This window comes from Liolophura sinensis, chromosome 6 (assembly GCF_032854445.1).
Source record: "Liolophura sinensis isolate JHLJ2023 chromosome 6, CUHK_Ljap_v2, whole genome shotgun sequence".
NCBI classification, from domain to species: domain Eukaryota; kingdom Metazoa; phylum Mollusca; class Polyplacophora; order Chitonida; family Chitonidae; genus Liolophura; species Liolophura sinensis.
Genome location: NC_088300.1, coordinates 9,630,099 through 9,658,089, shown reverse-complemented (window position 1 = coordinate 9,658,089; position 27,991 = coordinate 9,630,099). Strand labels below are relative to the sequence as shown.

Here is a 27,991-nt window from a genome sequence, read left to right as displayed (position 1 = left end):
AGAAAACAGAAGCGTCAAACATAAGTGATTAAATCGCTGAAAAACCTGATTCCCGATGGGAGTCCCAGCGTTCTTCCGATGGCTAAGTCGGAAATATCCCGCAATTTTGGTAAATTGTGTGGAAGAAAAGGTAATGTTTTTGTGATAATCCGAGCAATCTTGCTCATCGTATCACAGTTTCAACAACGACAGCAGCAGGCCCTTGTAGTCATTGGTTGACTGACCATTCAGTGCACAAAGACAAACTAGTGATGCCTGAGGGCTTCGTGTGTTAATTACTTGATATTTTTTTTTATGTTTTAATGCAGAGAATCTATCCCGTGGGCTGAAGGTTTGGGGTGCTGTTAGTCGACGAATCTGCAACTAGCCTTGGATGGCAACGCTCGTAGGTCCTCGCGTAATCATGGATCAGTCCCGTTCACCCTGGTAGGATGAGTTGTAAAGTTTCTGAAAACAGTAGATTACAAACCTACCCCGCCCATCCAGCCACTACTTTACAATGCTTAGGGTTCTAGGGAACTTGATGTTAAAATCCTGAGTTCTCTCGGGCTCTTCCCGGTTTCCTCCCACCATAATGCTGGCCGCCTTCATATAAGTGAAATATTCTTGAGTACTGCGTAAAACACCAATCAAATAAATAAATAAATTTTTCTTTACCACTCCTTTACAATGCTTAGGATCCTAGAACACCTGACTGTTAGAATCCTGAGATGTAGATCGTCCCAAAGGTAAATATCCATATTTATTAAAGTCCTCATCTCTGCTGACTTCTCATTTAGAAAAAGGCTGCCATCTACATGGCACGCATGCGTGGCCAGGCAGACGGATATGAAACGGCTGACCTGTACTGGCCTCATTTGTGGCGGTCACGCATGTGAAAACAACGGCACATGTTCTAGTTTGGTTCCCTGACACACTATTTGAACCATCTAAAGTCAGGGGGTCTAAACCAGCCAGTGCCTGATCGTATAACAGCAAAAGGACTTCATAACCTGCATGACTAAGATGGGCTGGTGGTGCTGGGGGGGGGGGGGGATTGTTTCGTATCCAGCTGCCTGGCTGTGCGTGTGCGCCTTGTAGATGGTGGACATTTTATTAGTGAGAAGTCAGCTGAGATGGGGAATTTAATAAATATGGATGGATATTTTCTATTTTGATGATCAACATCTTGATATTTTAACAGTCAGGTGTCTTAGGACCCTGAACATTGAAAAAGAGTGGCTGGATGGACGGGGTAAGTTAGTAATCTGCTGCCTTCCGAAATTTTACAATTCATCCTACCGGGCTGAAGTGGATTGATCCAAGGCCTTATGAGTGTTGTCATCCAGGGCTAGCTACGACTGTTGAATGGTAGCCCATGGTGACTCTTCTCTGTTTTATGTTTGTTCTGGCGCTGGCATAGTCAAGGATGAGTCCTATTCACCCCTGTAGTTAGCCCCAAAGACTCCTTTTCTTATACTGGCCAAGTGCTGTTGGAGTCTCGATGCTTACAGTGTTAATTTCATACGTAACGCAATCCAGGCTGATTGTCTTTGTTATTGAACAAGTCTCATGCAAATAAAAGACACCAACCTGAAGACCTGTCTGCACCCATCACACTGCACTGTTGTGATAAACCTAACTCAGTGCTGTTTTAAGCTAAATCATGAGGTTCAAAAGATTTTTTGGAGTGTTGGAGTTTACCCTAATTTCCTCATGCTTTAAAATCCTAGTCATAGCAAATTATAAACATGTCGGTTACATTGATTGTGAGACATACATGTGGTTGGTGCATTTTTTTGGTCTGTCAAATTGTCCATCTGTGCATCCGTGTGTGGCCATGGGGAAGTCCTTTGTGTATCTGTAGTTTGACTCTGTACGTCTACTGTTAGCTGGAGCTGCTACACTGCTGGCCAAATTTCTGTCAAACTGCATACTTTTTTCCCCCAGACAATCTAATGGTATTTTTGCACGGCCATGATCATAACAAATCACTCAAACAACTATTGATGTGCATCCAATCTTTACTGCCCTCAGCACAGAAAATTGAACCAAGATGTATACTTCAGTGATGTGAAATAACTTGTCATGCTGCATCAGCCATGGTTAGTACGTTATTGCTGACAAGGAAACTATATGTAGTCAGATTACACCTCTGCCAGTATGCATGGTGGTGGATGGAGCAAGAAGAGTACCACATGAGTTATGGTTTAGTTTGGTTCTTTATACCAACAGCAGTGCGCACACAGCAGAATGAGTTTAAATTTGGGATGCAACAGGACTTGTGTGTGGGGTGTGCTATGATTTGTGGTTGAGCAAATACACTATGGATTTTAAGCTAAAAAGTATATGTGAGCAGCAGTGTCTCTGTGACTAATAGTACAAGTCTATCCATGGGGGTCATTATAAGATCCTCATTTTTGATCTGAATGTTAGATATTCAATTGCTGGAATATGGTACATGTATTTCATGTGAATCTTTCATGTGAATCTTTCATGTGAATATTTCTAGTAAGACTGGTTGCGTGATTCTGATTGATTCACTCATTTTTATTTATCGCTATGGGTTTTTGGTGAAGTTTGATTAATTTCTTATCAGAAAAACTCAAGTGTTGACATCAAAAGTATCATTTTAAAGTCTTAATTTGTCTTAGAAAGTGCATTTTTACAGGCCAAAATTGTAGTGAAATGCAGTACCGGTACACAATACTGCATTTCCTTGGGTTCCCAGCAGTACATACAGCAGGCGTGAAATTGATTGCCTGAAAGGTTATGAAGACAGACATTCTATCCTTTATATCATCGTCATATGACTGAAAACTTGTCAAGTGGGACGTAAAAGCCACAGCATACATATGTTATTCTTTCTTTTATAGTTAAATCTTGAAATGAACATGTAATTTAGAGAAGAATCGTAAAACTCGGGTTACAGTGAATGTGTTAGAGGCTGCATATTGGTACATAGTTTTGTTTGGAGTCCAGTGATGTATTGGTTATTGGCACAACAGCCTAGGAGCTCCTCTCTGATGCGATTGCTGTGAGTTCGTCAAGCTCATGTCGGCTTCCTCTCCAGTGGTACGTGGGATAGACTGTCAGCAATTTGCGGATGGTTGTGGGTTTACCCTGCCTGGTGTCCTCCAACCCTCATGACCATAATGCTGACTCCATCATATGAGTAAAATATCATTGAGTACAGCGTAAAATTCCAATAAATTAATCAAATAAATTTTTTTGGTCTCCAGCCAAAACAAGTTGGAGATGTAAAGGCTCCAGTGGACTCTAGTCAGTCTAACCCAAATGAGGTGGAGTTTGACAACCTGTACCTGGACATGAACGGCATCATTCACCCATGCTGTCATCCAGAAGACAGGTAAGTAAGCCATGTCCTGGACAACACCATGCCAGCTTGGTTAATTGTGTGGAAAAAATATGTTCATATTGTAATTGGCAGAGTTATGCCCCTTTGCCTCATCGGCTGGGGAAGTGGGGGTATTCACACACTACAAGCACATTTCTGTATATTTCTATGAGATCCTTAACTGTTTGTGATTTCCTCTTTTGTTACATATTTGTCACCACATTTGTTTTTGATTTAGTCTGAAAACATAAAAGTAAGATGTATAAGAAAAAGTCCGGTTGTAGTTAAATTGTGCTTGTAAATCACACATTGCACAGATTCTGCATTTACATGTACATGATGTAGTTTAATAGTAAACTACCTTAATAGTAAAGTACCTGTAAATCATGTGTTGTTTTACATCTGCTACCAAGAATTAGGACATGTAGTTTAATTGTACCTGTGAATCATGCATGCATTGTTTCACACCTGCTCCCAAGAATTAGGAGATGTAGTTTAATCGTACCTGTGAATCATACATGTGTTGTTTCACACCTGCTCCCAAGAATTAGGAGATGCAGTTTAATCGTACCTGTGAATCATGCATGCATTTTTTCACACCTGCTCCCAAGAATAAGGAGATGTAGTTTAATCGTACCTGTGAATCATGCATGCATTGTTTCAGACCTGCTCTCAAAAATTAGGACATGTAGTTTAATTGTACCTGTGAATCATACATGTGTTGTTTCACACCTGCTCCCAAGAATTAGGACATGTAGTTTAATCGTACCTGTGAATCATGCATGCATTGTTTCACACCTGCTCCCAAGAATTAGGAGATGTAGTTTAATCGTACCTGTGAATCATACATGTGTTGTTTCACACCTGCTCCCAAGAATTAGGAGATGTAGTTTAATCATACCTTTGAATCATGCACGCATTGTTTCACACCTGCTCCCAAGAATTAGGAGATGTAGTTTAATCGTACCTGTGAATCATACATGTGTTGTTTCACACCTGCTCCCAAGAATTAGGAGATGTAGTTTAATCGTACGTGTGAATCATGCATGCATTGTTTCACACCTGCTCCCAAGAATTAGGAGATGTAGTTTAATCGTACCTTTGAATCATACATGTGTTGTTTCAGGCCTGCTCCCAAGAATGAGGATGAGATGATGGTTTTGATATTTGAATACATTGACAGAATCTTCTCCATTGTCCGACCTAGGAAGTTGCTCTACATGGCGATTGACGGTGTGGTATGTTCTAACTTCAGTTCATTAATTCATGAGATGTAAACATCAGGAGAATGCAGGATTTAGTAAAGCATACTTTAATACATCAGCAGTTTTATTTTCCGAAGTAAGCTTGGAAAGAAGACTTTTTCAGCTGCAGATTTGTAAGAAACAGAATATGATGTTATTCTTACAACTCCCATGGGACATGTACTATACAAATAGTCCTATTTTTCCTGACAACAGGCACCACGTGCTAAAATGAACCAGCAGAGATCCAGAAGATTTAGAGCCTCGAAAGAATCCAAGTAAGTTTGACATAAAAAATCTAATTCAGATTCATGGAGGTAACTTTTTTGTGTGTTAAAATTTGTGGTGCTCAGGTGTACTTATGTAAAAAGAATTAAAGATGTGAGGTATGGAGTTTATCTGTGGGACTCCAGCTTACAAGGAGTTTCTGATGATTTAACAGTATTTATTTACATTGTAACTGAGAAAGCTCAGTATTTTGACTGTAATCAGCTAATTAGGTTCTAACATGCTAATCATTTACGTGTACTTCACATTATTATTACAGGGAAAAAGCAGAAGAAATTACTAAAGTGAGAGAAGAACTTCTCGCCAAAGGAGCGTACGTTCCCCCGGAAAAGCCGGCCTCTGAGAAGTTTGACAGTAACTGTATTACCCCTGTTAGTATTTTGGAATGTCCTGGGAGTGCTCAGGTGTTGGGGTGTGGTCTGGTGGTCATGTGTTGGGGTGTGGTCATGTCATGTGTTGGGGTGTGGTCTGGTGTCGGGGTATGGTCAGGTGTCGGGGTGTGGTCAGGCGTTGGGATGTGGGTGTCACATATTGGGGTGTGGGGGTGTGGTCAGGTGTTAGGGTGTGATCAGATGTTGAGGTCTAGTCAGATGTCAGGGTGTGGTCAGGCGTTGAGATGTGGGTGTCACATATTAGGATGTGGGGGTGTGGTCAGGTGTTGGGGTGTGGTCAAATGTTGAGGTGTAGTCAGATGTCTAGGAGTGGTCAGGTGTTGGGATGCGGTCAGGTGTGGCTAGCTCAAAGCAGAGAATGGTGTCTTTTGAAGATACTGTATGTTTGATCTAAAAGAAGATTTGTAAATCAAGATTGGATTGGATTTTTGAAAATTTATTTTGAGTAGATGAGAAATGGGCATGAGCTGTAAATACCAGAAGTTATTTCCACTCTTTCCTGTTGTATACTGTGCAGTGGTTGGAGTATCCAATACATTTAGCTACGTTGTCTTTAATAAGATTTGGAGTCCTTAAAGCTACATGTTGGTTCACCTGGAAAGAGAATATTCTAGCTACAAGTAAACAGATCTTTATCACCCTTTTTTGGTTATCAGATCATTTTATTATAGTTATCATTAATGTTACGCTTGGCAGGGCACGCCGTTCATGTTCAAGTTAGCGGAGTGTTTGCGGTACTACGTTCATGATCGTTTGAACAATGACTCGGGCTGGAAAAACATCAAAGTGATCCTGTCAGACGCCAATGTACCCGGGGAGGGAGAGCACAAAATCATGGACTACATCAGGAAACAGAGAGGTCAGTGTAACGCTGTCATTTGTTTTACCCAAGTTACTTTAAGACAATGTAGGGTAAATGGATTAAAACGTAATAATGAATGGGAGGTGGAAAACTGTTGCCAGATGATAAAAGTATAAAGTTTGAATGTTGTTTGTGCTTGTTTCAGGTCAGCCTGATCATGATCCTAACACACACCATTGTTTATGTGGCGCAGACGGTAAGCTATTTGATTATTTTGTAATTTCTGTGTCTTGTAATCAAGCCCAGACCATGTTGAGTCAGCCTATGTCTGCCATGTGTATGACACACCACGTCTGACAAGGGCACCCTCCCCCCGGACACACACAGTTATCCACTAGTATTGTAGGAGTGTTATTAAGTTTATAATTTTATTTAGTTTATTTATTTGTTTATTTGATTGGTGTTGTACGCCATACTCAAGAATATTTCACTTATACGACGACAGCCAGCATTATGGTTGGAGGAAACCGGGCAGAGCCCAATTGAAACCCACAACCATCTGCAGATTGCAGGCAGACCTTCCGACTTAAGATTTTATTTAGTATATGAAATACTGTGTAATCTTCAATCAATTCTGCAGTGATTAACTATTCTCCTTGTAAGTCTGCTGTACAATTTCCATTTTTCTGTTACTGTGTAAATTTGAGCTGTCTCAGAACATCTTTCTGAATGCCCATGCACATATATCTTGTTTCCACCCATCTTTGCATTTGACTCCACCCATCTCCCCTTATGACTCTGTAGTCATCTGTTATTGCATGACCTTTTAATAAGACAAACTTTTGCTCTGATTTTTCAGCTGATCTGATCATGTTGGGTAAGTATTATGAGATGAATCAGTGACAAAGTCTTGTAGACTCGACCTCTGTTCATTTAATTCAACCGCTCCAGTCTTTACATGTAATGGAGGGTAAACCCCTGCAGTGGTCATAGTATGATATACAACCACACAAACCAGACCAGAATTCCAGATTCCAAAACCAAATCATCTTTTACTGTTTTCAGCGCAGCTGTGAGATTTATAACATATTCCTTGTTCTCTGTAAAACAAAAAAACTGATATATTCAGTTCTGTTATTACATTATTTGTTTTTTGTAAGGAATAAAATTGTTGTGCAAATGTGTTGTAGTAGCTGTTGTTGTTGCAGGTCTTGCTACCCATGAACCCTACTTCACCATCATCCGGGAGGAGTTCAAACCCAATAAGCCCCGCTCATGCGAGCTCTGTGGACAAATCGGTCAGTTTCACACCTCTGCTTTCTGTATTTAATGGTCTGAGGCTAAGATGACCTTTTCCTCACATTTGTAATTTATGGTTTTTGTGGTAAACTCATTAACTCATTAAAGGAATATGTCACCATTGATACAATTTTCAGTGGATGAAATTAAGACCAGCTAAACAACTATCAAGAATGAATCTGTAATCACAGCTACAGATATCTGTAGTACATGTACAAGACATCACAGTGCAGATGATGGTACAAGAATGACAGTGAAGAATTTATTTCAGTTCTGTTGTATGTGTTGTTGCTCTTCCTGATTGTAGGTCATGAACTGAAGGAGTGTACAGGGGCTGCAAAGGAAAAGCAAGGAGAGGTTAGTATTAGTTGCACTGCAGTATGTTGCAGTGCATGAAATGGGTTTTCAGTTTAAAGCACCTTCATTGAAGTTAACTAATTTGATTGGGCTATTTAGGCTTTGCGCAAATATTTGAAATTGTAATACATGTATTTAGATTTACATTACTGATAACTAACATTGACAGCATGACCCTTGTCTAATGTTTCTGCGTTCCATGATGTAGTTTGATGAGTTGCCAGCCTCGGTGGGAGAAGAACAGGCCTTCATTTTCCTGAGGTTGAACATTCTACGGGAATACCTGGAGAGAGAGCTCATGATGACAGGGCTGCCATTTACCTATGATTTTGAGGTGGGTGTGAAAGAAAAGGGAAGTACTACACAGTACAGAATGTGAATCTGAAACTGTCATTTCCATGGATTGAAGTATTTAATGCATCAATCATAACTTTTACTGCCATATAACCATATCAACATGAAAGTATTTAAATATTGCTTACTGGTTTATCATTGTGCAGAGAGCTCTGGATGACTGGGTGTTTATGTGCTTCTTTGTGGGAAATGATTTCTTACCTCATTTACCATCATTAGAGATCAGGTAAGTTGAATGTGCAATGAGTTTAATTTATTTGTTTGCTTATTATCTATGATTTATGTTTTATGCTATGCTCGAGTGTGTCAGGTATGCATTCATATGGCTGTAGTCCAGTATGAGGCCTAAGAAAACTATTACATCTCATCACTCTACATGTATGCCTTCTGATATAAAACTGCGACTAAGCTGATGAGGGGGGATTTTAAACGTTAATTTTCACTGGTCAAGTTCTATTGCTTTTCTGGGATAACCTATAAGACAAGATGGCCAGTGAGATCATTAGTCGTCAAATGAAATAATAAATAACAAACAGGGGCTTGAAATATTTCCTAAAATATAAAACTTTATATACATTCTACGTGTTTTGTTCTTGAGAGTTGTACAGAGATAAGAATGGGTTCTATTTATTCCCTTTCACAGTGGTTGTCAAAGTAGATGTATGGATCCCGTATGATATGTACAAGTGTTGTTAAATGTTAACGATATTCCATTTGTTTTACTCCTTTCTGCTTTCTGTTTGTTTGACAGAGAAAATGCCATTGACAGACTCATTAATTTATACAAGAAGACAGTTCACAAAACTGGGGTATGTTTTATACACCACATTGTACAGGATACAGTTAAAAACTTAAATGTGTGAGGAGAATACACAGTGCCTCCATATGAATATCAGATACTATGAAATGCTGAATGTCCATGTATCCAAAGTACATGTCCGCTGCGTGAGATGGACACACGAGATGTGGGTTCAAAACTTGGCCATGTACAGGGAATTCCTAGATTCTCCTGCTCCAACTGATTTATGGGGCCTTGGTGACAGTAAGTCGTTGACAGTGCCCCTGTGGTCATTGATGTGGTGTAATGCTGATTGAAGACCACTCTATATGTATCTCTGTATACATCTAAATACCTTGTGGAAAGTTTGTTTGTAACTTGCCAGAGGTTGGTGAGTTTAGCTGGCCACTCAGGTTTTATCCACCCATAAAACTGACGGTCATTTTGAGGAGGATGTTAAACAGTGTGCAGTCAGTCACATTGCAAGACAAGGAAATGTTGTTTCATTGGTAACCTAATATCAGTTTCATCTCAGCATGTACACTGATGATTTGTTGAAACGTTTATAGGGTTGGTAGTGTGTCCTATCTGATGCTCATGTACATGGATGTATAAAGTACACTATGACTTTCCCTGACAGGGCTACTTGACAGACAGTGGTGTAGTCAACCTGAGCAGGGTCCAGCTTGTTATGGCAGGTAAGGTTAACACAGAAAATCATGTCACCTTTGTTTTCCTTGCAGCACGTAACATTGCAGCAAGTTTACGCTAACAGTTATTATCACCAGTGATGGACTTAGGTGTTTACTGTATTCTGTGAAGCATTTAACAAAGCAATCAATTAGAAAAATAAATATTGAGACTTGTGAAAGTAATCCATATAATCTTTGGTGTCAGAACTAGAGTATTGGTTGTTTGAACTAGAGTACTGGTTGTTAGAACTAGAGTACTGGTTGTTAGAACTAGAGTACTGGTTGTTAGAATTAGAGTATCTGTTGTCAGAACTAGAGTATTGGTTGTTTGAACTAGAGTACTGGTTGTTAGAACTAGAGCACTGGTTGTTAGAACTAGACTACTGGTTGTCAGAACTGGTTGTTAGAACTAGAGTACTGGTTGTCAGAACTAGAGTACTGGTTGTCAGAACTAGAGTACTGGTTGTCAGAAATAGAGTACTGGTTGTTAGAATTAGAGTATCTGTTGTCAGAACTAGAGTACTGGTTGTCAGAACTAGAGTACTGGTTGTTAGAATTAGAGTATCTGTTGTCAGAACTAGAGTACTGGTAGTCAGAACTAGAGTACTGGTAGTCAGAACTAGAGTACTGGTTGTCAGAACTAGAGTACTTGTTGTTAGAACTAGAGTATTGGTTGTCAGAACTAGAGTATTGGTTGTCAGAACTAGAGTATTGTTTGTTAGAAATGGAGTATTGGTTGTTAGAACTAGAGTATCTGTTGTTAGAGCTAGAGTACTTGTTGTTAGAACTAGAGACTACTGTTTCTTTGTCTCTTTCAGACCTGGGGGAAGTGGAGGACCAGATTTTTAAGACGAGAAGAGACAATGAGGTGTGGGTGCAGCATGAGCCTTGCAGAGGCCATTTTCTTTTGTCCAGTTTACAAGTTTATTAAACACCACTTTTTATGTACTATGCTCTGTAAAGTTTGACCAGATTTGGATTCTGACATTGTATTTGGACTGTTTTTCTTTTCTTTCAAAACTTTGGTTTACTCTGTTTAATTTTTTTTATCAGCTGTCACTATTGAAAGACTTATGTAAGAACGAAAGAATTGCTGCGCTGTTTGTATATGATTATCTCTGGTTACCGTTCTGTGGTGCGGAGTCTTTACCATATTCTCCAGACCTTAAGCTGGATGTACAATTAGTTCAGTGAAAACTGCCTTACTTTCATATGTCAACTTTGTTCAGGCTGTGATTGAAGACAAAGGTGCAATTTTTTGCTCTAGCAACCTTTTTTTTGTATGTTTTTTACGTCTCAAACTAACTCCTGAAAGACTTAAACGTAACACACTCAAAAGATGTCTTTTATTGTCGTAGCAGGCAGCATTCGTCTGTCCGCCTCTTCTTATGCTTGTAGACGCTCTATCTCTAGAATGGTTTAGCCCAAGTTGACTAAACTTACACCACATCTATGCCTTGGCATAACGAAGAACGCTATTGATTTTCAGAGACCTAGAGCTTTTTCTTCAAGGTCATTACGGTCATTTAAGTTAAATTTTATAAAAGCCTTGCAAACATAATATCCCCGGGGTAGTGCCATATTCACCCAGCTTGCAGTATTGTGGTATTTCAGTTATACCACACATACACTTTGTCATGAGGAAGAACCCCTTTGTTTTTAACTGGACTTTTTCCTTCAAGGCCATTAGGGCCTTTTAAGTTAAATTTTATAAAAAGGTTTGTAAACCTGCTATCTCTTGAATGGTTTAGCTTAAGTTCACCCAACATACACCACACTTGCACCTTGGCTTGTGGAAGTCAGTATTTTACTTCTCGGACTCCGGTCTTTTTCACCCATAAACCTGGTCAATGTTAAATTAGTGTAAAATTCCAAAGCACTCTGCCATACACAGTCACGCGGTTGATCCTTGTTGCATGTTTTGGATTTATTGAGGTAAAAATTGTTTACAGCTTAATTTCCGGAGGAGGAATAAAGAAAAGAAGAAGAGGCTGAAACAGGTGAGCAGTGTTACATACTAATTTGTAAAAAGTCCTGCTCTTCTTGAATTTGAAAACAAATTTCATTGTACACTATAAACTTCGTTCCCTCTAGAATTTATTTCATCTGTGATCATTTTTAGTGTGTGCCTATGTTTGCCTGTAAATTAAACATTATTTTGTTGAATTACACTAATTGGAATGTTATTTATTTGTGTAGTTTAAGGACAGGCCTAATTGGACGCCCAGGGGACAGTTTGCTCCACAGGTGAGTGACATCATTATCACAGGTGTATTAATGGTATGGGCTGATATTTATGTGCGCATGTCCACGGTGTTACATTAATAGTTTGTTGTGAGTTTCCCCCGGGGCTCAGCCGGGTTTCGTCCCACAATAGTGCAGGCTGCCGTCGTATAAGTAAAATATTCTTGAGTATGGTGTAGAACACCAATCAAATTAATAAATGAATAAATATATAATAGTGTGTTGTTCTGTTGTACAAGTCTTGACATGATTACAAAATATCTTGTATATTATCATCAGTGATTCTTTCATCATCATTGAATCACTGTAAACCCTTCTACCTGTGTGTTGTTAATTTGTTGGCTGATAAATTAGAATTCACGCCATGATTAAATAAAGCCAAGATTGATTTGCTTCATGATAGTACAGCCCCCTTATTTAAACATGTGTTACAATACTGCTTGGTGATATTAATCATTCACATATTATTCACCATTCGTGTAGTATAGTAGCGATTACTTAGTCAACGCTCTGGGCCCAGTTGTTCGATACTGTATTAACAGTTAATTCGGGTGTTAACTTTTGTCCAAACTAAATTGCGATTTAGTATTAAGATTTAAGTCTGGCTTAACTTTTAATACACTTTTGAACAACCGATCCCTGATGAGTTCAGATTGACAGGGGGGCCTCCGTGGCTCAGTCGGTTAGGGCGCTAGCGCAGCGTAATGACCCAGGAGCCTCTCACCAATGCGGTCGCTGTGAGTTCAAGTCCAGTTCATGCTGGCTTCCTCTCCGGCCCTAAGTGGGAAGGTCAGCCAGCAACCTGCGGATGGTCGTGGGTTTCCTCCGGGCTGTGCCCAGTTTCCACCCACCATAATGCTGGCCGCCGTTGTATAAGTGAAATATTCTTCAGTACGATGTAAAACACCAATCAAATAAATCAAATCAGATTGACAGTGAGGACATAGCTGTTCAGATTCCCGGTGCTTACTTTCCTCAGCCAATCGGGAACAGGCCGTCTCCCATTCACAACCCCAAACAGACGGCTATGGACATGAGAGTACAGGGTAGGAATTACGGCACGTCAGCTGACAGCTCAAACAAGGAGGCAGCCGCAGCACTCAGGTCAATGCTCAAGAACGGGGAGGTGAGGTCATTACCTAGAAGCTTGGAAGATTCCTTAATGTTGCTGTGTTTTTCATACCTACACATGTCATCGTATTTGTCAACTTACCTATATCCATTAAAGCTAACTCCAATAATGAAACTGATTTATGGGATGCTTGTAAAGGAACTCTAAAACAAAGATTATAGTTTTAAAGGAAAGGAAGAAAGTTGTGCCAAAAATTTTATATCTGTTAATTATCACTCTACATCCTGCATATTTTTCATCAACGTTTGGAATTTTTCCAAAATGATATCAACAATGGACTTACTGGGACCGAGGGACCAGCTTAGTTTTCCCCATGTGGAGTAATCCCCGCCCCCCTCCCTCCCCCCAAAGATCCCCCACAGAGTTGTTTTGACAGCTATCACCATTGATGTCACATGCAGGTTACATATTTTCTGCGCTGACCACTTGGGCCTTGGGTGAACTGTAAATTACAGCCATTTTACATCCCAAGATGAAAACTAAGAAGTATTGTTGTACCTTTAGATTTTAGCACAATCCTAGACTTGATAAGAAATAAAAAGCAAATGTTTTCTGTATCATTTACAAGTCCTATACAGGGGTATTGGGGATATAATATGTGGCTAGGGTATTCTGAGAAAACTGTGTTTTCATGTTTTAATTTGTACATGTATCGTTATCCTGCATTAGGGGGACATGTTTTAGTACAGTATCTATATATCCCCATCACCGTTTACCGTGTCTGTTTACTGTTACAACACCTAAATTCCTCTTCAGTACATGGACATCATTTTCAGTTGACAGCTGGAGGGTCTTCTGAATTTGCAAAAATTGATGAACAGTGAAAATGTTACTGGCATCTTATTGGACAACAGGTTAATTAAAACATCTATGTGTGTCAGACTTTGTTAACATGTGAGTGGTAACTTGCAGGAATCAAATGAACAGCGAGGAGAAAAACGCAAGTCAACGGGCGATGATTCTGACGAGGAAGAGGAACCCCCAGACAATGTCAGGTGAGAAAGATAGTTCACCTTTGTCCATTGTTGCTTGTAGTTTCCATTGTAAGGCTTAGTTTGGTAACCATGACAGAGTTTCCGCTAGGTCTGGTCTGCGTTCGGTAATTGGACCCATAGCCCTGGAAAAGGTAACGAAAATTCCCCCTCAGACATACAAAAAGTGAAATAAAGAAAAGTGTTTTCAATCACCAGTGGAATATTTGAATCCTTTTTCAGATATGTTTACGGAAATAAATAGCTACATGTAAAGCACAAAACAAACTAATCCGCCCACTTGTCAAACTCGTGTTTATCTGCAACATCACTGACAAGTCCCGGCCCTGCAATTCATCAAAATTTCTATTCTTAGTGTGGTGCCCGAGGCGAATGTAATTCACTTGACATTTGCTGATGACGTAAGTTTTTTTCCGTATTTTTGTTCCGCTGAACAAAGGCTCTGTACCCATATACACATTTTGCTATGGATAGTTTCTTGGCTGTGAACTAGACCTTAACTAATTTTAAAAACTGACAGCCAATTTTTTTGCTAGGAATTGCCTTCGTATGCGCCATGGAGTAAGATAAAAATTATCCACAAGACCACAAAGCCGTCAGGGAATGTAATTCACCTGACTTTTGCCCATGACTCGTAAGTTTTGGCTTGTATTTTCGTTGCCCCGACGTGCACATCTGATACAACACAGGAATTTTACTACGGACATTGTTAATTATACCTCATCAAGACTCAAAACTGAATGGGGTACCCTCGCGCTCTTCTCCCCACCGCTCTTACACCAACCCTCGGCCTCAAAAGGACTCAGAATGTATTTTCTGGCGGAAACCCTGCATAAAATGGTTTGTCCATAGGTTTGGAACAGTTTGTGGTGTGCCTGATATATTTGTGTACCTCTCAGTACTGTGTTTCTCTCTGACTGTCTAAGACAAGAGGGTCGTATGGTGCAGAAGCTCTGGTGGACCATGGCAGAAAGCGAGTTCGACAGCTTTGGCCTCAGCATGTAAAGCTTGTTCAGTTTTATTTATTCATTTATTTATATGATTGGTCTTTCACGTCGTACTCAAGAATATTTCACTTGCACGACGGCGACCAGTGTGGAAACCGAGCAGAGCCAAGGGGAAACCCACGACTGTACGCAGGTTCCTGTAAGACCTTCCCACGTATGGTCGGAGAGTATGTTCAGTTTTACACCCTTTGATACACATTTATATTTACAGACTGTGGGAAGATGGTTGGAAGGAAAGGTACTACAAAAACAAGTTCAATGTAGATATCAGTGATGCAGAATTCAGACATACTGTGGTAAGTATTGTGATTTTGTTGTTACCTTCGATCCTAACTTCTGAGTTATTGGTAGAATTGAGGGTAAGATTACCCTGCCTAATGTGAAATTTCTACTTTAGAAGGAATGTGAGTGTTTGACACTGTGTTCATATTACCATTGTCTTTGACTGCAGGCTAACCATTATGTGAGGGGCTTATGTTTGACACTGTGTTCATATTACCATTCTCTTTGTCCGCAGGCTAACCATTATGTGAGGGGCTTATGTTGGGTGTTGCGCTACTACTATCAGGTTGGTACACAATTTTGTCTTCAGGACTCTCACTGTAATGGAATCGCTCATTATTTGCCTCCATGTTCGATATTTTTCTGACCTGTGATAACATATTTGCTGTGATGGTTTGGTAATAATATTTTCTCCTGCTCTCGCTGCGTATGAGGCCTTTTTTGACAGTTAAGCAGTCAACAGTGTCTGTGTGGCAGTTTGCACACTCAAACATTCCTTAAAGACCACTCATCTTCCACCAACATGGTGTACATGCATAGACAAGTATCTGTACTCTTTCTGTTGAAAAGTTCATCAGTAACTTTGTGTTTTATGCTGGGCACTCCAGTTTGAAGTGGTTCCTCCACCCGTAAACTGAACACCTTTACATAAGTGAAGAATTCTTGACTATGGCTATAAATCTCACTGAAAGCTGCTCATTGATATATGAAAGGGCTGAGGAATGAGGGTGTAATATTATGGTCCTGTCCTGTGAAGAGAGATTTCTCACACATGTTGGCATAATGTTAACCAGTTCCATGTTTGCATTGATGTAAGACTGGTTTGTTCCATGCTATATACATCACATTTACATGCGTGTGTGTCAGATGGGCTCACCTATCAGCATTAGTGAGGACATCATGTAAGCCATTATTTGTTTGACAGGGTTGTGCATCCTGGAAGTGGTATTTTCCATACCATTATGCCCCTTTTGCCTCAGATTTTGTGAATATCGGGGACTTACCTAATGACTTTGAGAGGAACACAGAACCAGTGAGTTTCTTTTTTAGTACAACCTGAAAATCTTCAACAAAAAAAAGAATAAGATTTCACACCGTATATTTTGTTTGTCACTCTTCATGTTAAAGATGTATACTGTACTTACATGTTTCCAATATTAAATTTTCCTCTTTTTTTTTTTTTTTTATTAATTTTTTCTTTCTTTTCTAAACTTACATAAATATCTCAAATGCTGTCAATTTTTTTTATTATGGACAGATTGTGTCCAACTTTATACATTAACCCACAAACTATTTCTTGTCTGTTGCATAGTTCAAGCCACTGGAACAGCTGATGAGCGTGTTCCCAGCAGCCAGTAAACAGCACCTGCCCCTCACTTGGCAGAGACTCATGGAGGATCCGGTCTGTATTATACTATTTGTTGGGTTTTAAAATCAGATCTATCGTTCAGATCCATATAATACTAAGTATGTTGTCTCCTAAAAATCAAGTTTTTCTAATTGACTAGGTAATAAATTAGTTTAAAACACTTTGCTTAAATGCCTAGATCTATTTTTTTCTACGTGCAGAGAAGAATTTGTTATTGTGAAAATTTGTTCAAGGTTGAATAGTCAGAAACATTTTTGTACTGTGACTAAGTACATTGTAATATGCAAATCAATTTATGTATTGCATCATTTTCCATTTTAGGAATCACCTATTATAGATTTTTACCCAGTGGATTTCAAAATAGATTTGAATGGAAAGAAATATGCTTGGCAAGGTAGGTCAAGATTGGAAATGACTTAATTAGTGTTAGGGTAATAATCATATTTAAAAGATCAAATTTGGTGTCTTTATTCATATAGACTCGCATGATATATTTAAGGTTTCTCATGAATTGTTCCAATATTTTAGCATAGAAGCACTCCCTCTGCTAAACATTCCCAGTGTGATTAAAATAGTTTATTCCCCTTTGTATTAATACCAGTCAGTTAAAGCCCTAAAGCAACTATTTCTTTAGTACAATTTTAAAATAAAAAGATATGACTTGTCCACGCTCACTTTATTTTTGTGTAATTCTAACAGCCAGGTATCATTTGAATTCTTTGTCATCAAAATGACCCCTGTAAGCCTTCATTTTGCAGAAACACCTGAGCAGTTGATACATGTATACTCACAAGTATTTTTCTGTCTTAATCAGGCCGAGAATTTCATACATTTTTACCTCTTTTGTAAATGTGTATGTGATTTTTGATAATGTCAGTAATTTCTACAAAATGTATTTATATTAGAAACTGGACTGTGAATGACCTGATACCCCATAAAACTCATTAAAAGGTTGTAATAGGTGGCCTGCTCCTGATGGTGAGAGTAGTGTTAAGCAATGATCTCTGTTCTGTTGCACAGGTGTAGCCTTGTTACCGTTCGTGGATGAGAAGCGACTGAAGGATGCGTTACAGTCTGTGTATCCAGATCTCACTGAGGATGAAAGTAAGCAAGAATTTTACGTTCATCAGCTTGTAAAATCAATTTGAACTTGAATTTTGATTTTTCCATACATACACGTGTCTGCTAGTTATTCTGTTTGATACTGGAGATTGGGTTTCTGAGTGTCCAGATTTATTCAAGAGACCTTCTGTTCAGAAAGATAGGTAAAATGGAGTGGTCAGTAATGTTGAGGTTTACCTGGTCAAGTGTCCCTTTAGAGAAACTTTTGGAAACGATGGAATTCAGATTAAATTGAATGAAATTTTACCTTTTGATGCTAAGTTTCAAACGTTTTGCATTGTGAAATTATATATACTTTTGTCTTTAAGAACCATTTCATATATAAAAATTTCACGGTGGGAAGTCATCGTGATACTGCCAACAAAACCTTTTTGTTGTGTTTCTGTTGCCATTTGATGGCATAAACTAGCAGGCTACTTTACCTGGGGTGTATCTGGTCAATAGTGGCATGATCTAGCAGGCTACTTTACCTGGGGTGCATCTGGTCGATAGTGGCATGATCTAGGTGGCTACTTTACCTGGGGTGTATCTGGTCGATAGTGGCATGATCTAGCAGGCTACTTTACCTGGGGTGTATCTGGTCAATAGTGGCATGATCTAGCAGGCTACTTTACCTGGGGTGTATCTGGTCACTAGTGGCATGATCTAGGTGGCTACTTTACCTGGGGTGTATCTGGTCAGTAGTGGCATGATCTAGGTGGCTACTTTACCTGGGGTGTATCTGGTCACTAGTGGCATGATCTAGGTGGCTACTTTACCTGGGGTGTATCTGGTCAATAGTGGCATGATCTAACAGACTACTTTACCAGGGGTGTATCTGGTCGATAGTGGCATGATCTAGCAGGCTACTGTACCTGGGGTGTATCTGGTCGATAGTGGCATGATCTAACAGGCTACTTTACCTGAGGTGTATCTGGTCGATAGTGGCATGATCTAGGTGGCATCTTTGCCTGAGGTGTATCAGGTCAATAGTGGCATGATCTAACAGACTACTTTACCTGGGGTGTATCAGGTCAATAGTGGCGTGATCTATCAGGCTACTTTACCTGAGGTGTATCTGGTCAATAATGGCATGATCTAGCAGGCTACTTTACCTGGGGTGTATCTGGTCGATAGTGGCATGATCTAGCAGGCTACTTTACCTGAGGTGTATCAGGTCAATAGTGGCATGATCTAGCAGGCTACTTTACCTGAGGTGTATCTGGTCGATAGTGGCATGATCTAACAGGCTACTTAACCTGAGGTGTATCTGGTCAGTAGTGGCATGATCTAACAGGCTACTTAACCTGAGGTGTATCTGGTCAGTAGTGGCATGATCTAGCAGGCTACTTTACCTGAGGTGTATCTGGTCAATAATGGCATGATCTAGCAGGCTACTGTACCTGGGGTGTATCTGGTCAGTAGTGGCATGATCTAGCAGGCTACTTTACCTGAGGTGTATCTGGTCAATAATGGCATGATCTAGCAGGCTACTTTACCTGAGGTGTATCTGGTCAGTAGTGGCAAGTGCATCTATCTAACCAAATTTTTGTGAGCGATTGCTATGTTAACACTGTTTGTATGTCTTTCAGAGAAAAGAAATGTGCGAGGAAATGACCGCCTGTTTGTGGGTCAGTCACACCCAGTCTTTAGCTTCCTGGAGGGTCTGTATGAAGGGGAGAGAACTGAGGAGGTAAGTAGTCAGATAGGACTTATCTCTACAGCGATAAAGAATACTTTACCATACATTTGTCTTCAGGCTTCCTGTTCTTTGCCTTGCCGAGTGGGGAAGGGACATGGAAATGCTGTTTGTGTGTCTGTCTGTCTCTCTGGCTGTCACACTTGTGAAGAAGACATCGTGAACAGATTTGAACCAATGAAATTTATTCTTACCATTTGACTTGAGGTCAACCAGAATGGTTAGGATTGATTTTGTAACATAATCCAGTGTGGTTGCTGTCAGTCATTGTGGATTTTCTGGCCATAACACCTGCTCTTATGAACAAAAGATTCTGAGGTTTTCAAGCAGTCAAGTTTCAAACTTACACAGTGGACTCTGCTAAGAAGAGCTGTCTGAATGAAGCATGCTTATGTTGAACTTTTGATGGACATACGAATTGTGCTTGTCCAGGCATTTTGATGGACATACAAGTTATGCTTGTCCAGGCATTTTGATGGACATACGAATTGTGCTTGGCCAGGCATTTTGATGACATGCGAATTGTGCTTGTCCAGGCATTTTATGGACATACAAATTGTGCTTGTCAAGGCATTTTGATGGGTATTCACTGTATGCTTGTATGGACATTTGATGGACAGTCAAAATGTACACGGCCAGTGATTTTGATATCTGATTTCAAGCCTGATGTTGACCTTAAGCTATTGATTTTGATACTCCTTGTGTTTCAGATGCTCGATATTAATGCCAAGCTAACTCAGGGAATGGCCGGCAAAGTTGCGTGTGACGAGTTTGCTGTGATGACAAGCGGGTAAGGTCGATCTCTGATTTCACCTCCAGTGTCAAGTTACAAGTAGCAGATCTCACTTAAGTAATTACTATCATCAGTATTTTATGAAGCTGGCCAAAACTTTACTCTGGTTGACTAATTGTGTATTTCGTTGTTTATCACCAGAATATTAATGATGTATTATAAGCCAACATGTTTTGGTGAACACTTGTCAGAATAAGCATAGCGATTGGTTTTGTCCTGGAAAATGAACTGAAATTTTGTGTTTCGTGTTTTCTTTATCTGCAGTACGTTTAAATCTCCAATACCAAGCCACCTGCCTGATCTCACAGAGAACAGAACAATAACGTAAGTCCACCATGTTGCACTGCTTGGAGAATGTTAATTGTGACAAAAAAGCATTATGCAATTCCACTGCTTATCAGTTTTCTGAGGGCTTAAGACATCTGCCTGTGAATATCTCATCAGAAGTGATGTTTCTATTCACCAGATATTTTAGTTTACTGTTAATCTTCAACCTCAAACGCATTTTTTTTGAGTGGAAAAAAAATGATTTGTTTGTGACACTAAATATGCAGGCCTCTTAAAACTGCAAATTATTTCTCTACACCCCATAGTTGTCCCAGACTTAGGATTTAGGGTGTAACGCAAGAACTCAACCTTCAGTATGTGTTACAATACAACTTATCCTGTTGTCAAAAAGGATATTTACTGCCTGTCTGGACTTGGAAAGAAATATTCAGTTCGAGGAGATCTTCTTCGACCATTTTCCTTAAACATTTGCATATTATATTTTTCAGTGTGAAATACCAAGATCCACAGTATGAGGAGGGATATTTGTTCCAGGCTAAGGTCTTACCCAATGCAAAGTGAGTATACATGTGTCTAACTGACAAGCTCAGATTCATTTGGTATGTTATGGATTTTTACAAATTTGGAAAATGTTGCACACATGTTGCACACAAAAATCTCTTTATTGGTTCAGGATCTCGGGAAAAGTAAATGTACTTCAGAGGTGAAATGGCAAAGGTGTTTGATAGAGGAGAGGAATGTGATACATTCTTTTTTTTATTTTATACATATGTATACAATTTGTAGCACAAGTTTGATCAGAAATAAACTGATATATCTGAACAGCCTGTAATTTGTTCAAAACCCCTCTGCTTTTTTCCCTTGGATTTTGGGACGTAACAACATCAAAGTTTCTTTGGTGCATTCATCCAACAATCATAAGTGTCACAAAAGTGTCACAAAAACTTGTACATTTTTTAAAGCATGACTGAGCGGCACCACCAATGGCGTAACACTGCTCTGAAAACTATTTAATGAATATCTTTACCAAGAATTTACACAAAATAAAAGAAGCCTGTTTACCAGAACATTATGAAAATTTGAAAGCACCAATAAAATGATCAGTTAACCTACTCTGCCAAGCTTATTGTAATTTCAAGTAGATTCATTGTGTGTTAAAGTCTGTGGCTAATACATTGTTCATTCTACATTACAGAATGCCAGTGGCTAATGCATTGTTCATTCTACATTACAGAATGCTAGTGGCAAATGCATTGTTCATTTTACATTACAGAATTGCAGTGGCTAATGCATTGTTCATTCTACATTACAGAATGCCAGTGGCTAATGGATCCTTTGTTCTACATTACAGAATGCCAGTGGATAATGCATTGTTTATTCTACATTACAGAATGCCAGTGGCTAATGCATTGTTCATTCTACATTACAGAATGCTAGTGGCAAATGCATTGTTCATTCTACATTACAGAATGCCAGTGGCTAATGCATTGTTCATTCTACATTACAGAATGCCAGTGGCTAATGCATTGTTCATTCTACATTACAGAATGCCAGTGACAAATGCATTGTTCATTCTACATTACTGAATGCCAGTGGCTAATGGATCCTTTGTTCTACATTACAGAATGCCAGTGGATAATGCATTCTTTATTCTACATTACAGAATGCCAGACAAAGTTCTCAAACCTGAGGATTTCAACAACAGACATCCGGGCCATAACTTCCGTCCTCAGTTGGGCTTCACTAAAAGTTTCGGTCACAGGGGTGGGAGGGACAGCTCTACAGCAAACCGATTTATCAGGCAAGTCTTTACAAATTTGTCATTTCTTCTACTTGTGTCATTAGGCATGAAAGATAATAGGAAAAGTTTACAAAATCACTGCATTATGTAGTCTGAATTTCTTCTTCTTTTGGGGATAACCAAATCTACCCACAAACTTCCTCAGGCAGGAGACAGAATGGTTTCTGAACAATAGTATTCTGAAAACGTCTGTTCTCGATATAACTTTTATAGCACTATAGAGGCAGTCATAGTTTTATGTGTCTGTATGTAGTCTTTACCTATGAGTGTAGGGTCTCGGACATCCTTGTTTGTGTAGGGCAGCTAACAGTTGGAGAGGAGATGGTGTTTATGATATCAAAAAAAGTGTTCTTAGTAGCTGTTGCCTAGTCAACAAAATGTGACTTGAGCAGTATCACTGATTAGCATTGGTCATTCAACTTTTTTTTGAAACTGTATAGCTTGGTTTGAGTGATGAATTTAGAGCTGTATTTGGGTGGTGGATTTAGAGCTGCATTTGGGTGGTGGATTTAGGGCTGTATTTAGGTGGTGGATTTAGAGTTGTATTTGGGTGGTGGATTTCGAGCTGTGTTTGGGTACTGGATTTAGAGCTTTATTTGGGAGGTGGATTTAGAGCTGGACCTGGGTGGTGGATTTAGGGCTGTATTTGTGTGGTGGATTTAGAGTTGTGTTTGGGTGTTGTTTTTATAGCGGTGGTGGATTTAGAGCTGTATTTGAGTGGCAGGTTTAGAACTTTATTTGGGAGGTGGATTTAGAGCTGCATTTGGGTGGTGGATTTAGAGCTGTGTTTGGGTGGTGGATTTAGAGCTGTATTTGAGTGGCAGGTTTAGAACTTTATTTGGCAGGTGGATTTAGAGCTGGATCTGGGTGGTGGATTTAGAGCTGAATTTAGCGGGCGAGTATATAGCTGGGTCGTGGGTTTAGAACTGGGGCTTGGTGGTGGGTTAGAGAGTTTTAGCTGGGTCGTGGGTGTAGAGCTGGATCTGGGTGGTCTATTTAGAGCTGTATTTTGGTTGGTGGATTTAGAACTGGATTTTAATATAAAGGCTGCAAGGCCTGAGTACCCAAAATTTGCTTTACAAAAAACATTACGTTGTAACTTTCCTGTCATGACTGTTGTTTGTTTCGTTTGCAGACATGGTCTGGGTTCACAAGAAGGTCAGGGAGGGGGCTATGGCCGTCAACATGGACAGGGTAAGACACAATTCTCTCAACGGATATGTGAGAGAATGAATATATGTACTTGGGTCATATTCACAAGACTAATCGTTTACGGAACATTCTGTAGCTGCCATGTATTAAACATCCAATGTTTCTCACACAAAATTCATAAAATTTCCAAAGTCCTTTGACAATAGCCCAAATGAGTCAATTTTGACCAATGGAAACCTTAGCAATGTTGAGGTAACATAGGGTAGTTGTGAGAATGCTATAACTGAACAGAGCGGGAAAGTGAAGACAAGCCAAACTATACCATATACATGACAAATGGAGACTATATATGGTTCACTTGCCCGTGTGGAAGATCAGTGATAGCGGGTATTCTGGGAGTACTTTTTTTTTGTTTGTTGGAAATGCGAGACTCAGCAGTTGACACCCTGTTATGTGAATATTAAAAAAGACATTCCCCCTAGAGCAAAAAGCGGGGTCCTTAGCTAACACAGATTTTTGTCACGCTTCACTGGTATCAGAAAAACCAGGTCTCTTTCAACAAAGCACAGAATTGATAAATTCAAATGATTTGTGAAGATGGTATGCTGCCTGGTGGTGAAAAACTTGTCCAAATTTCCAAGTGGCAGTAAGTTAATAAGGGTGAATAACTGTTGAGTGTAGAAATGTTGATGGCAGTATAGGTGTGTGGGTTCTCACCTGAAGCAAAGTGCTTTTCTACAATTGACTGTTTTAGTGATTTTAACCTGCGGATGATCTTGGGTTTCCCCTGGGCTCTGGGGGGTTTCTTCCCACCATAATGCTGACCTCAGTCATATAAGTGAAATATTCTTGAGTACGCCGTTAAAAAACCAATCAAATAAATAAATAAATTTAATGATTTCACTCTGCAGGTTACAATGAGCATAGGAGACAGAACTCCTGGGATAATGCCAGATTCCAAGATAATAGGTAAGTTGCTCTTTATTAATTCCTTACACTGGAAGTGTTTTATTCCCTGAAATGTCACATGTTTAATTGATCTGGTAGACGCAGGTTTAAATCCAAGGAGAGTCATAACCAGACATGAGCTGCTTCCTTTGAGGTCAGTCATACTGAGTAAAACGGTAATCATATAAAACTGCTCATATTCTGTTGATAATTCAAAGGTTTCATGTTAAACACACCCTATTTACCTGAACTTTCAATCTTGCTGCATACCACCAGGCAAAGCTTTAGCATAGATCTGCTGTTCAATTGCTCTGCCATGTCACATTTGAATCAGCTAACCTTGATACATACTCTGTCTATTAACCAGAGGTCAAGGCTATGGTGGTGGGGGTTATGGAGGCAGAGGTGGAGGCGGGGGCAGTCGATATGGCGGGGGTAGTCGAGGCGGAGGGGGAGGCCAAGGCGGAGGAGGAGGGGCGTGGCAAAGGAACATGTACAACCAGCAGGCTGCATATCAGCAGAACCAGGGTGGCTATCACCAAAGGAACTACTCTGCCCCCCTGGACAGCTATAGCACCCGCAGGGCCCCTGCGTTCGACCAGCAACCTTACATGGACAGCTACTCCACACGACAGGGTGGTGGATATGGGGTAAGTCAGCTGGGGAATAAGGGGTAACTTAACAAGTGACGGGGTGAGGGTGTACAGAGTGGGTTAGTGCTAGGTTGAATATGCTAAGTTGGCATGCTAAAGTCAGCTCTTTTATCATTCGCCATTTTCAACTCAGCTCCATTCTTGCTTAAAAATTCTTGCTTTGACCAGATCCACATTCTGAACACTTTTCGATGTATGTGTATATACATACATTTTGTTCCAAATTAGTTGTTGACCAAACTATGGCATTACCAAAATAAAATTCAGTCCTGGGTCTGTGTGTACAAAGAGATTGTAGCTACAATCAGTTGTAGACCCCACAACTGAGTTTACAGTTGCTTGAAAAAATAAGATGTGCCACTTGCACAAAGGAAATGTTAAGGGATTGAAATTTTCTGAAGTTACAAATGCGATTATAGGCCAAATTTGACTCGCACATAAAGGTGGCCTGTGGAAATGGACAGTGTACTGGTCAATAACTTTTCTTGCTTTCATTTTCAAGAGAGTTCTACGTCATAATGATCCAGCAACTAAAAACAACAACATTTGAAAAAATGTTTGTGACATCTTATGAAGACAATTACATTGCGCATCTTTACAAATCTTTTCGAAAAGTACCAGCAATCTACCTGAAGCAAGTATTTGCACTGAACATTAATTTTGGGGCGATGGTAAATATTTACAGCAGGGTCGACCTGAAGGTAATTTCTGATTATAAGTTACAACTGTCGTAGCTTAAGCTATGAATCCCTTCATGTAAGAGGGTATCAATGGTAAGTTAAAGGATTAGTGTCCAGATTTATTATTTAGTCATAATTATCTTCCCCTATGTGTATATTGTTTAAATACATTGATTGTAAAGAATATTGAGAAAGGGTATGTTTATCTGACCAATAAAACGCTTCAGATCTTCAAGATAATGAAGCTGGTTTCATGCATTTTTTCTGCCAACACTTGGAAGTCTCTGCTGATTTATGTCATACAAGTCCAACCTTTACGAGTTGTCATAGCTTCGCCATTTAGTTCAGTGTTAAAAACCCTATGAGAGTGCGAGAAGCATATCAAAATTCTTCAGGAAATTGTGTGCTGGTCTGCAGACGGTTGTGAAAACAAGTCGTTGATGAAACATGGAATTAGTTTTTTCAAGTTTTCAGGCGATTTAGGCAGTTAGCAATGCATGGAATTACAGCACAAGAAGGATTTTTACATTTTACCATTTTTACCGATTTGCCATTTTACATCTGAAAGCTACAAGAGGAATACAGCTGAATTTCCACGACGGCACCTTTACACAGTAGCTATAAAATACTATTATCTGAACTGAAAGCTGATAGTAAATTTCTGGACACTAAAACAGACGTCCACATCCACATGTATTTATATGGTACATGATTATAGGCCCCTATAGGCATATTCTATTTAGAGCGCAGACGATAAGATGTACTGGTAGTTGTCATTGCATATAGGTGTAAATTTAGAATCCCCCAGGGAATAGAATGGTATTTATTGTGAAGCGGACAGAGGGAAAGAATAGTAAATAAATATTAAATCATAAGAGAAACCACGAAATGTGTAATATAGTATAAAGCTATAGCTTACCAGTCCATATTGCCAAGTGCTGTTGAAAATGCCTGGACAAAGATCAAATTCAACGTCTGAAAAATTAAAATCTTAACTCTGAGTAGAGATGTCGTCATAAATCAGAACTTCAACATCGTCCATGGTTCAAATTAATACGGCAGTATATTTGCTTCTGTGTAGGGAGAATCCATGTCGAAAATGACACCATTTTGATATGAATTCCCAGGTTATTTAGGCCAGCTCGACTTGATGTCACCCATTGAGCTGTACTTGGCGGTTGGCGAGGGCAGTAAATCTATTGTTTTTTTTGTGGATTTAAAGTCATTAATACGTTTCTCTAAAGCCATGGCGGTAGTATACTGTGCAAACAGGTTATAATCTTTATAATTAGGACCAATAGCTAAATCTGGACACTAATCCTTTAAGACTACAATCAAGATCTTGGTTTACAATCAACTTAAGCGTACAGTCCCTTTGTACAAGTGGTACCATGTACTAAAAGCATATTGGGATATCTCCTTTTGTGGTAATTATTTTTCTTCAGACAATAGTAAACTTTAATTTTTTACAATTTTCTGTTTTCAGAATTCGAGGCAGTACGGCTACCCTTACCCGCCATCTTATCAGCAAAGAAGGTACTGAGGACTGTTCTGTAAAACTCCTAAAACTGACCCGGAACATTACATACAAATTGAATTCCTTACGAGTCAGTCTGGAACATTTGTTTATTCATTCTGCAAGAAGAGTTGTAATCCCCATTGAAATTATGTTGCGAAAAAATTGAAATATGTCTAGATCCTTTTAGCCAGCATGATGTCATGAATTTGACAGGTAAATGAAGAAATCTGAAATGTTTCTCTTACGAGCAACAAGTTTGTTTTATGGGGGTTGCATGTCAGTAAATTCATTTCTGTGCTAGTTTGTTTGAGTCATTGGCTTGGAGGGCCATGGGTTGTCATGACCTGTCTGTCCTTGTCTAACGGAATTTCTGAAGGTGTTCGTAATGATCATGATACCTAAGAAGAGTGTAACACTTACCTTGTAGGATCATTGACTTGTAGGGCCATGGGTTGTCATGACCTGTCTGTCCTTGTCTAACGGAATTTCTGAAGGTGTTCGTAATGATCATGATACCTAAGAAGAGTGTAACACTTACCTTGTAGGATCACTGGCTTGTAGGGCCATGGGTTGTCATGACCTGTCTGTCTTTGTCTAACGGAAGTTCTGAAGGTGTTCGTAATGATCATGATACTTAAGAAGAGTGTAACACTTACCTTGTAGGATCATTGGCTTGGAGGGCCATGGGTTGTCATGACCTGTCTGTCTTGGTCTAACGGAAGTTCTGAAGGTGTTCGTAATGATCATGATACTTAAGAAGAGTGTAACACTTACCTTGTAGGATCATT

At 39.5% G+C, this 27,991-nt stretch overlaps 1 protein-coding gene across 1 annotated transcript; it reads left to right on the top strand.

Annotated features, from left to right (window-relative positions):
* LOC135466316 (5'-3' exoribonuclease 2-like) lies at positions 1 to 24,794 on the top strand (the record flags this gene model as incomplete). Its single annotated transcript, XM_064743739.1, has 33 exons — positions 1 to 130; positions 3,222 to 3,349; positions 4,464 to 4,575; positions 4,798 to 4,859; positions 5,129 to 5,240; positions 5,958 to 6,120; positions 6,269 to 6,319; positions 6,923 to 6,940; positions 7,272 to 7,361; positions 7,670 to 7,719; positions 7,928 to 8,053; positions 8,220 to 8,299; positions 8,825 to 8,882; positions 9,492 to 9,549; positions 10,362 to 10,411; positions 11,496 to 11,543; positions 11,743 to 11,790; positions 12,767 to 12,913; positions 13,832 to 13,914; positions 15,130 to 15,214; positions 15,436 to 15,486; positions 16,126 to 16,233; positions 16,513 to 16,602; positions 16,891 to 16,963; positions 17,590 to 17,673; positions 19,263 to 19,363; positions 20,080 to 20,159; positions 20,427 to 20,486; positions 20,939 to 21,007; positions 22,114 to 22,251; positions 23,387 to 23,445; positions 24,315 to 24,372; positions 24,719 to 24,794. Coding segments are annotated over exons 1-33 (2,691 nt in total), but the record flags the coding sequence as incomplete, so codon positions are not given.
* Positions 24,795 to 27,991: the final 3,197 nt, after the last annotated feature.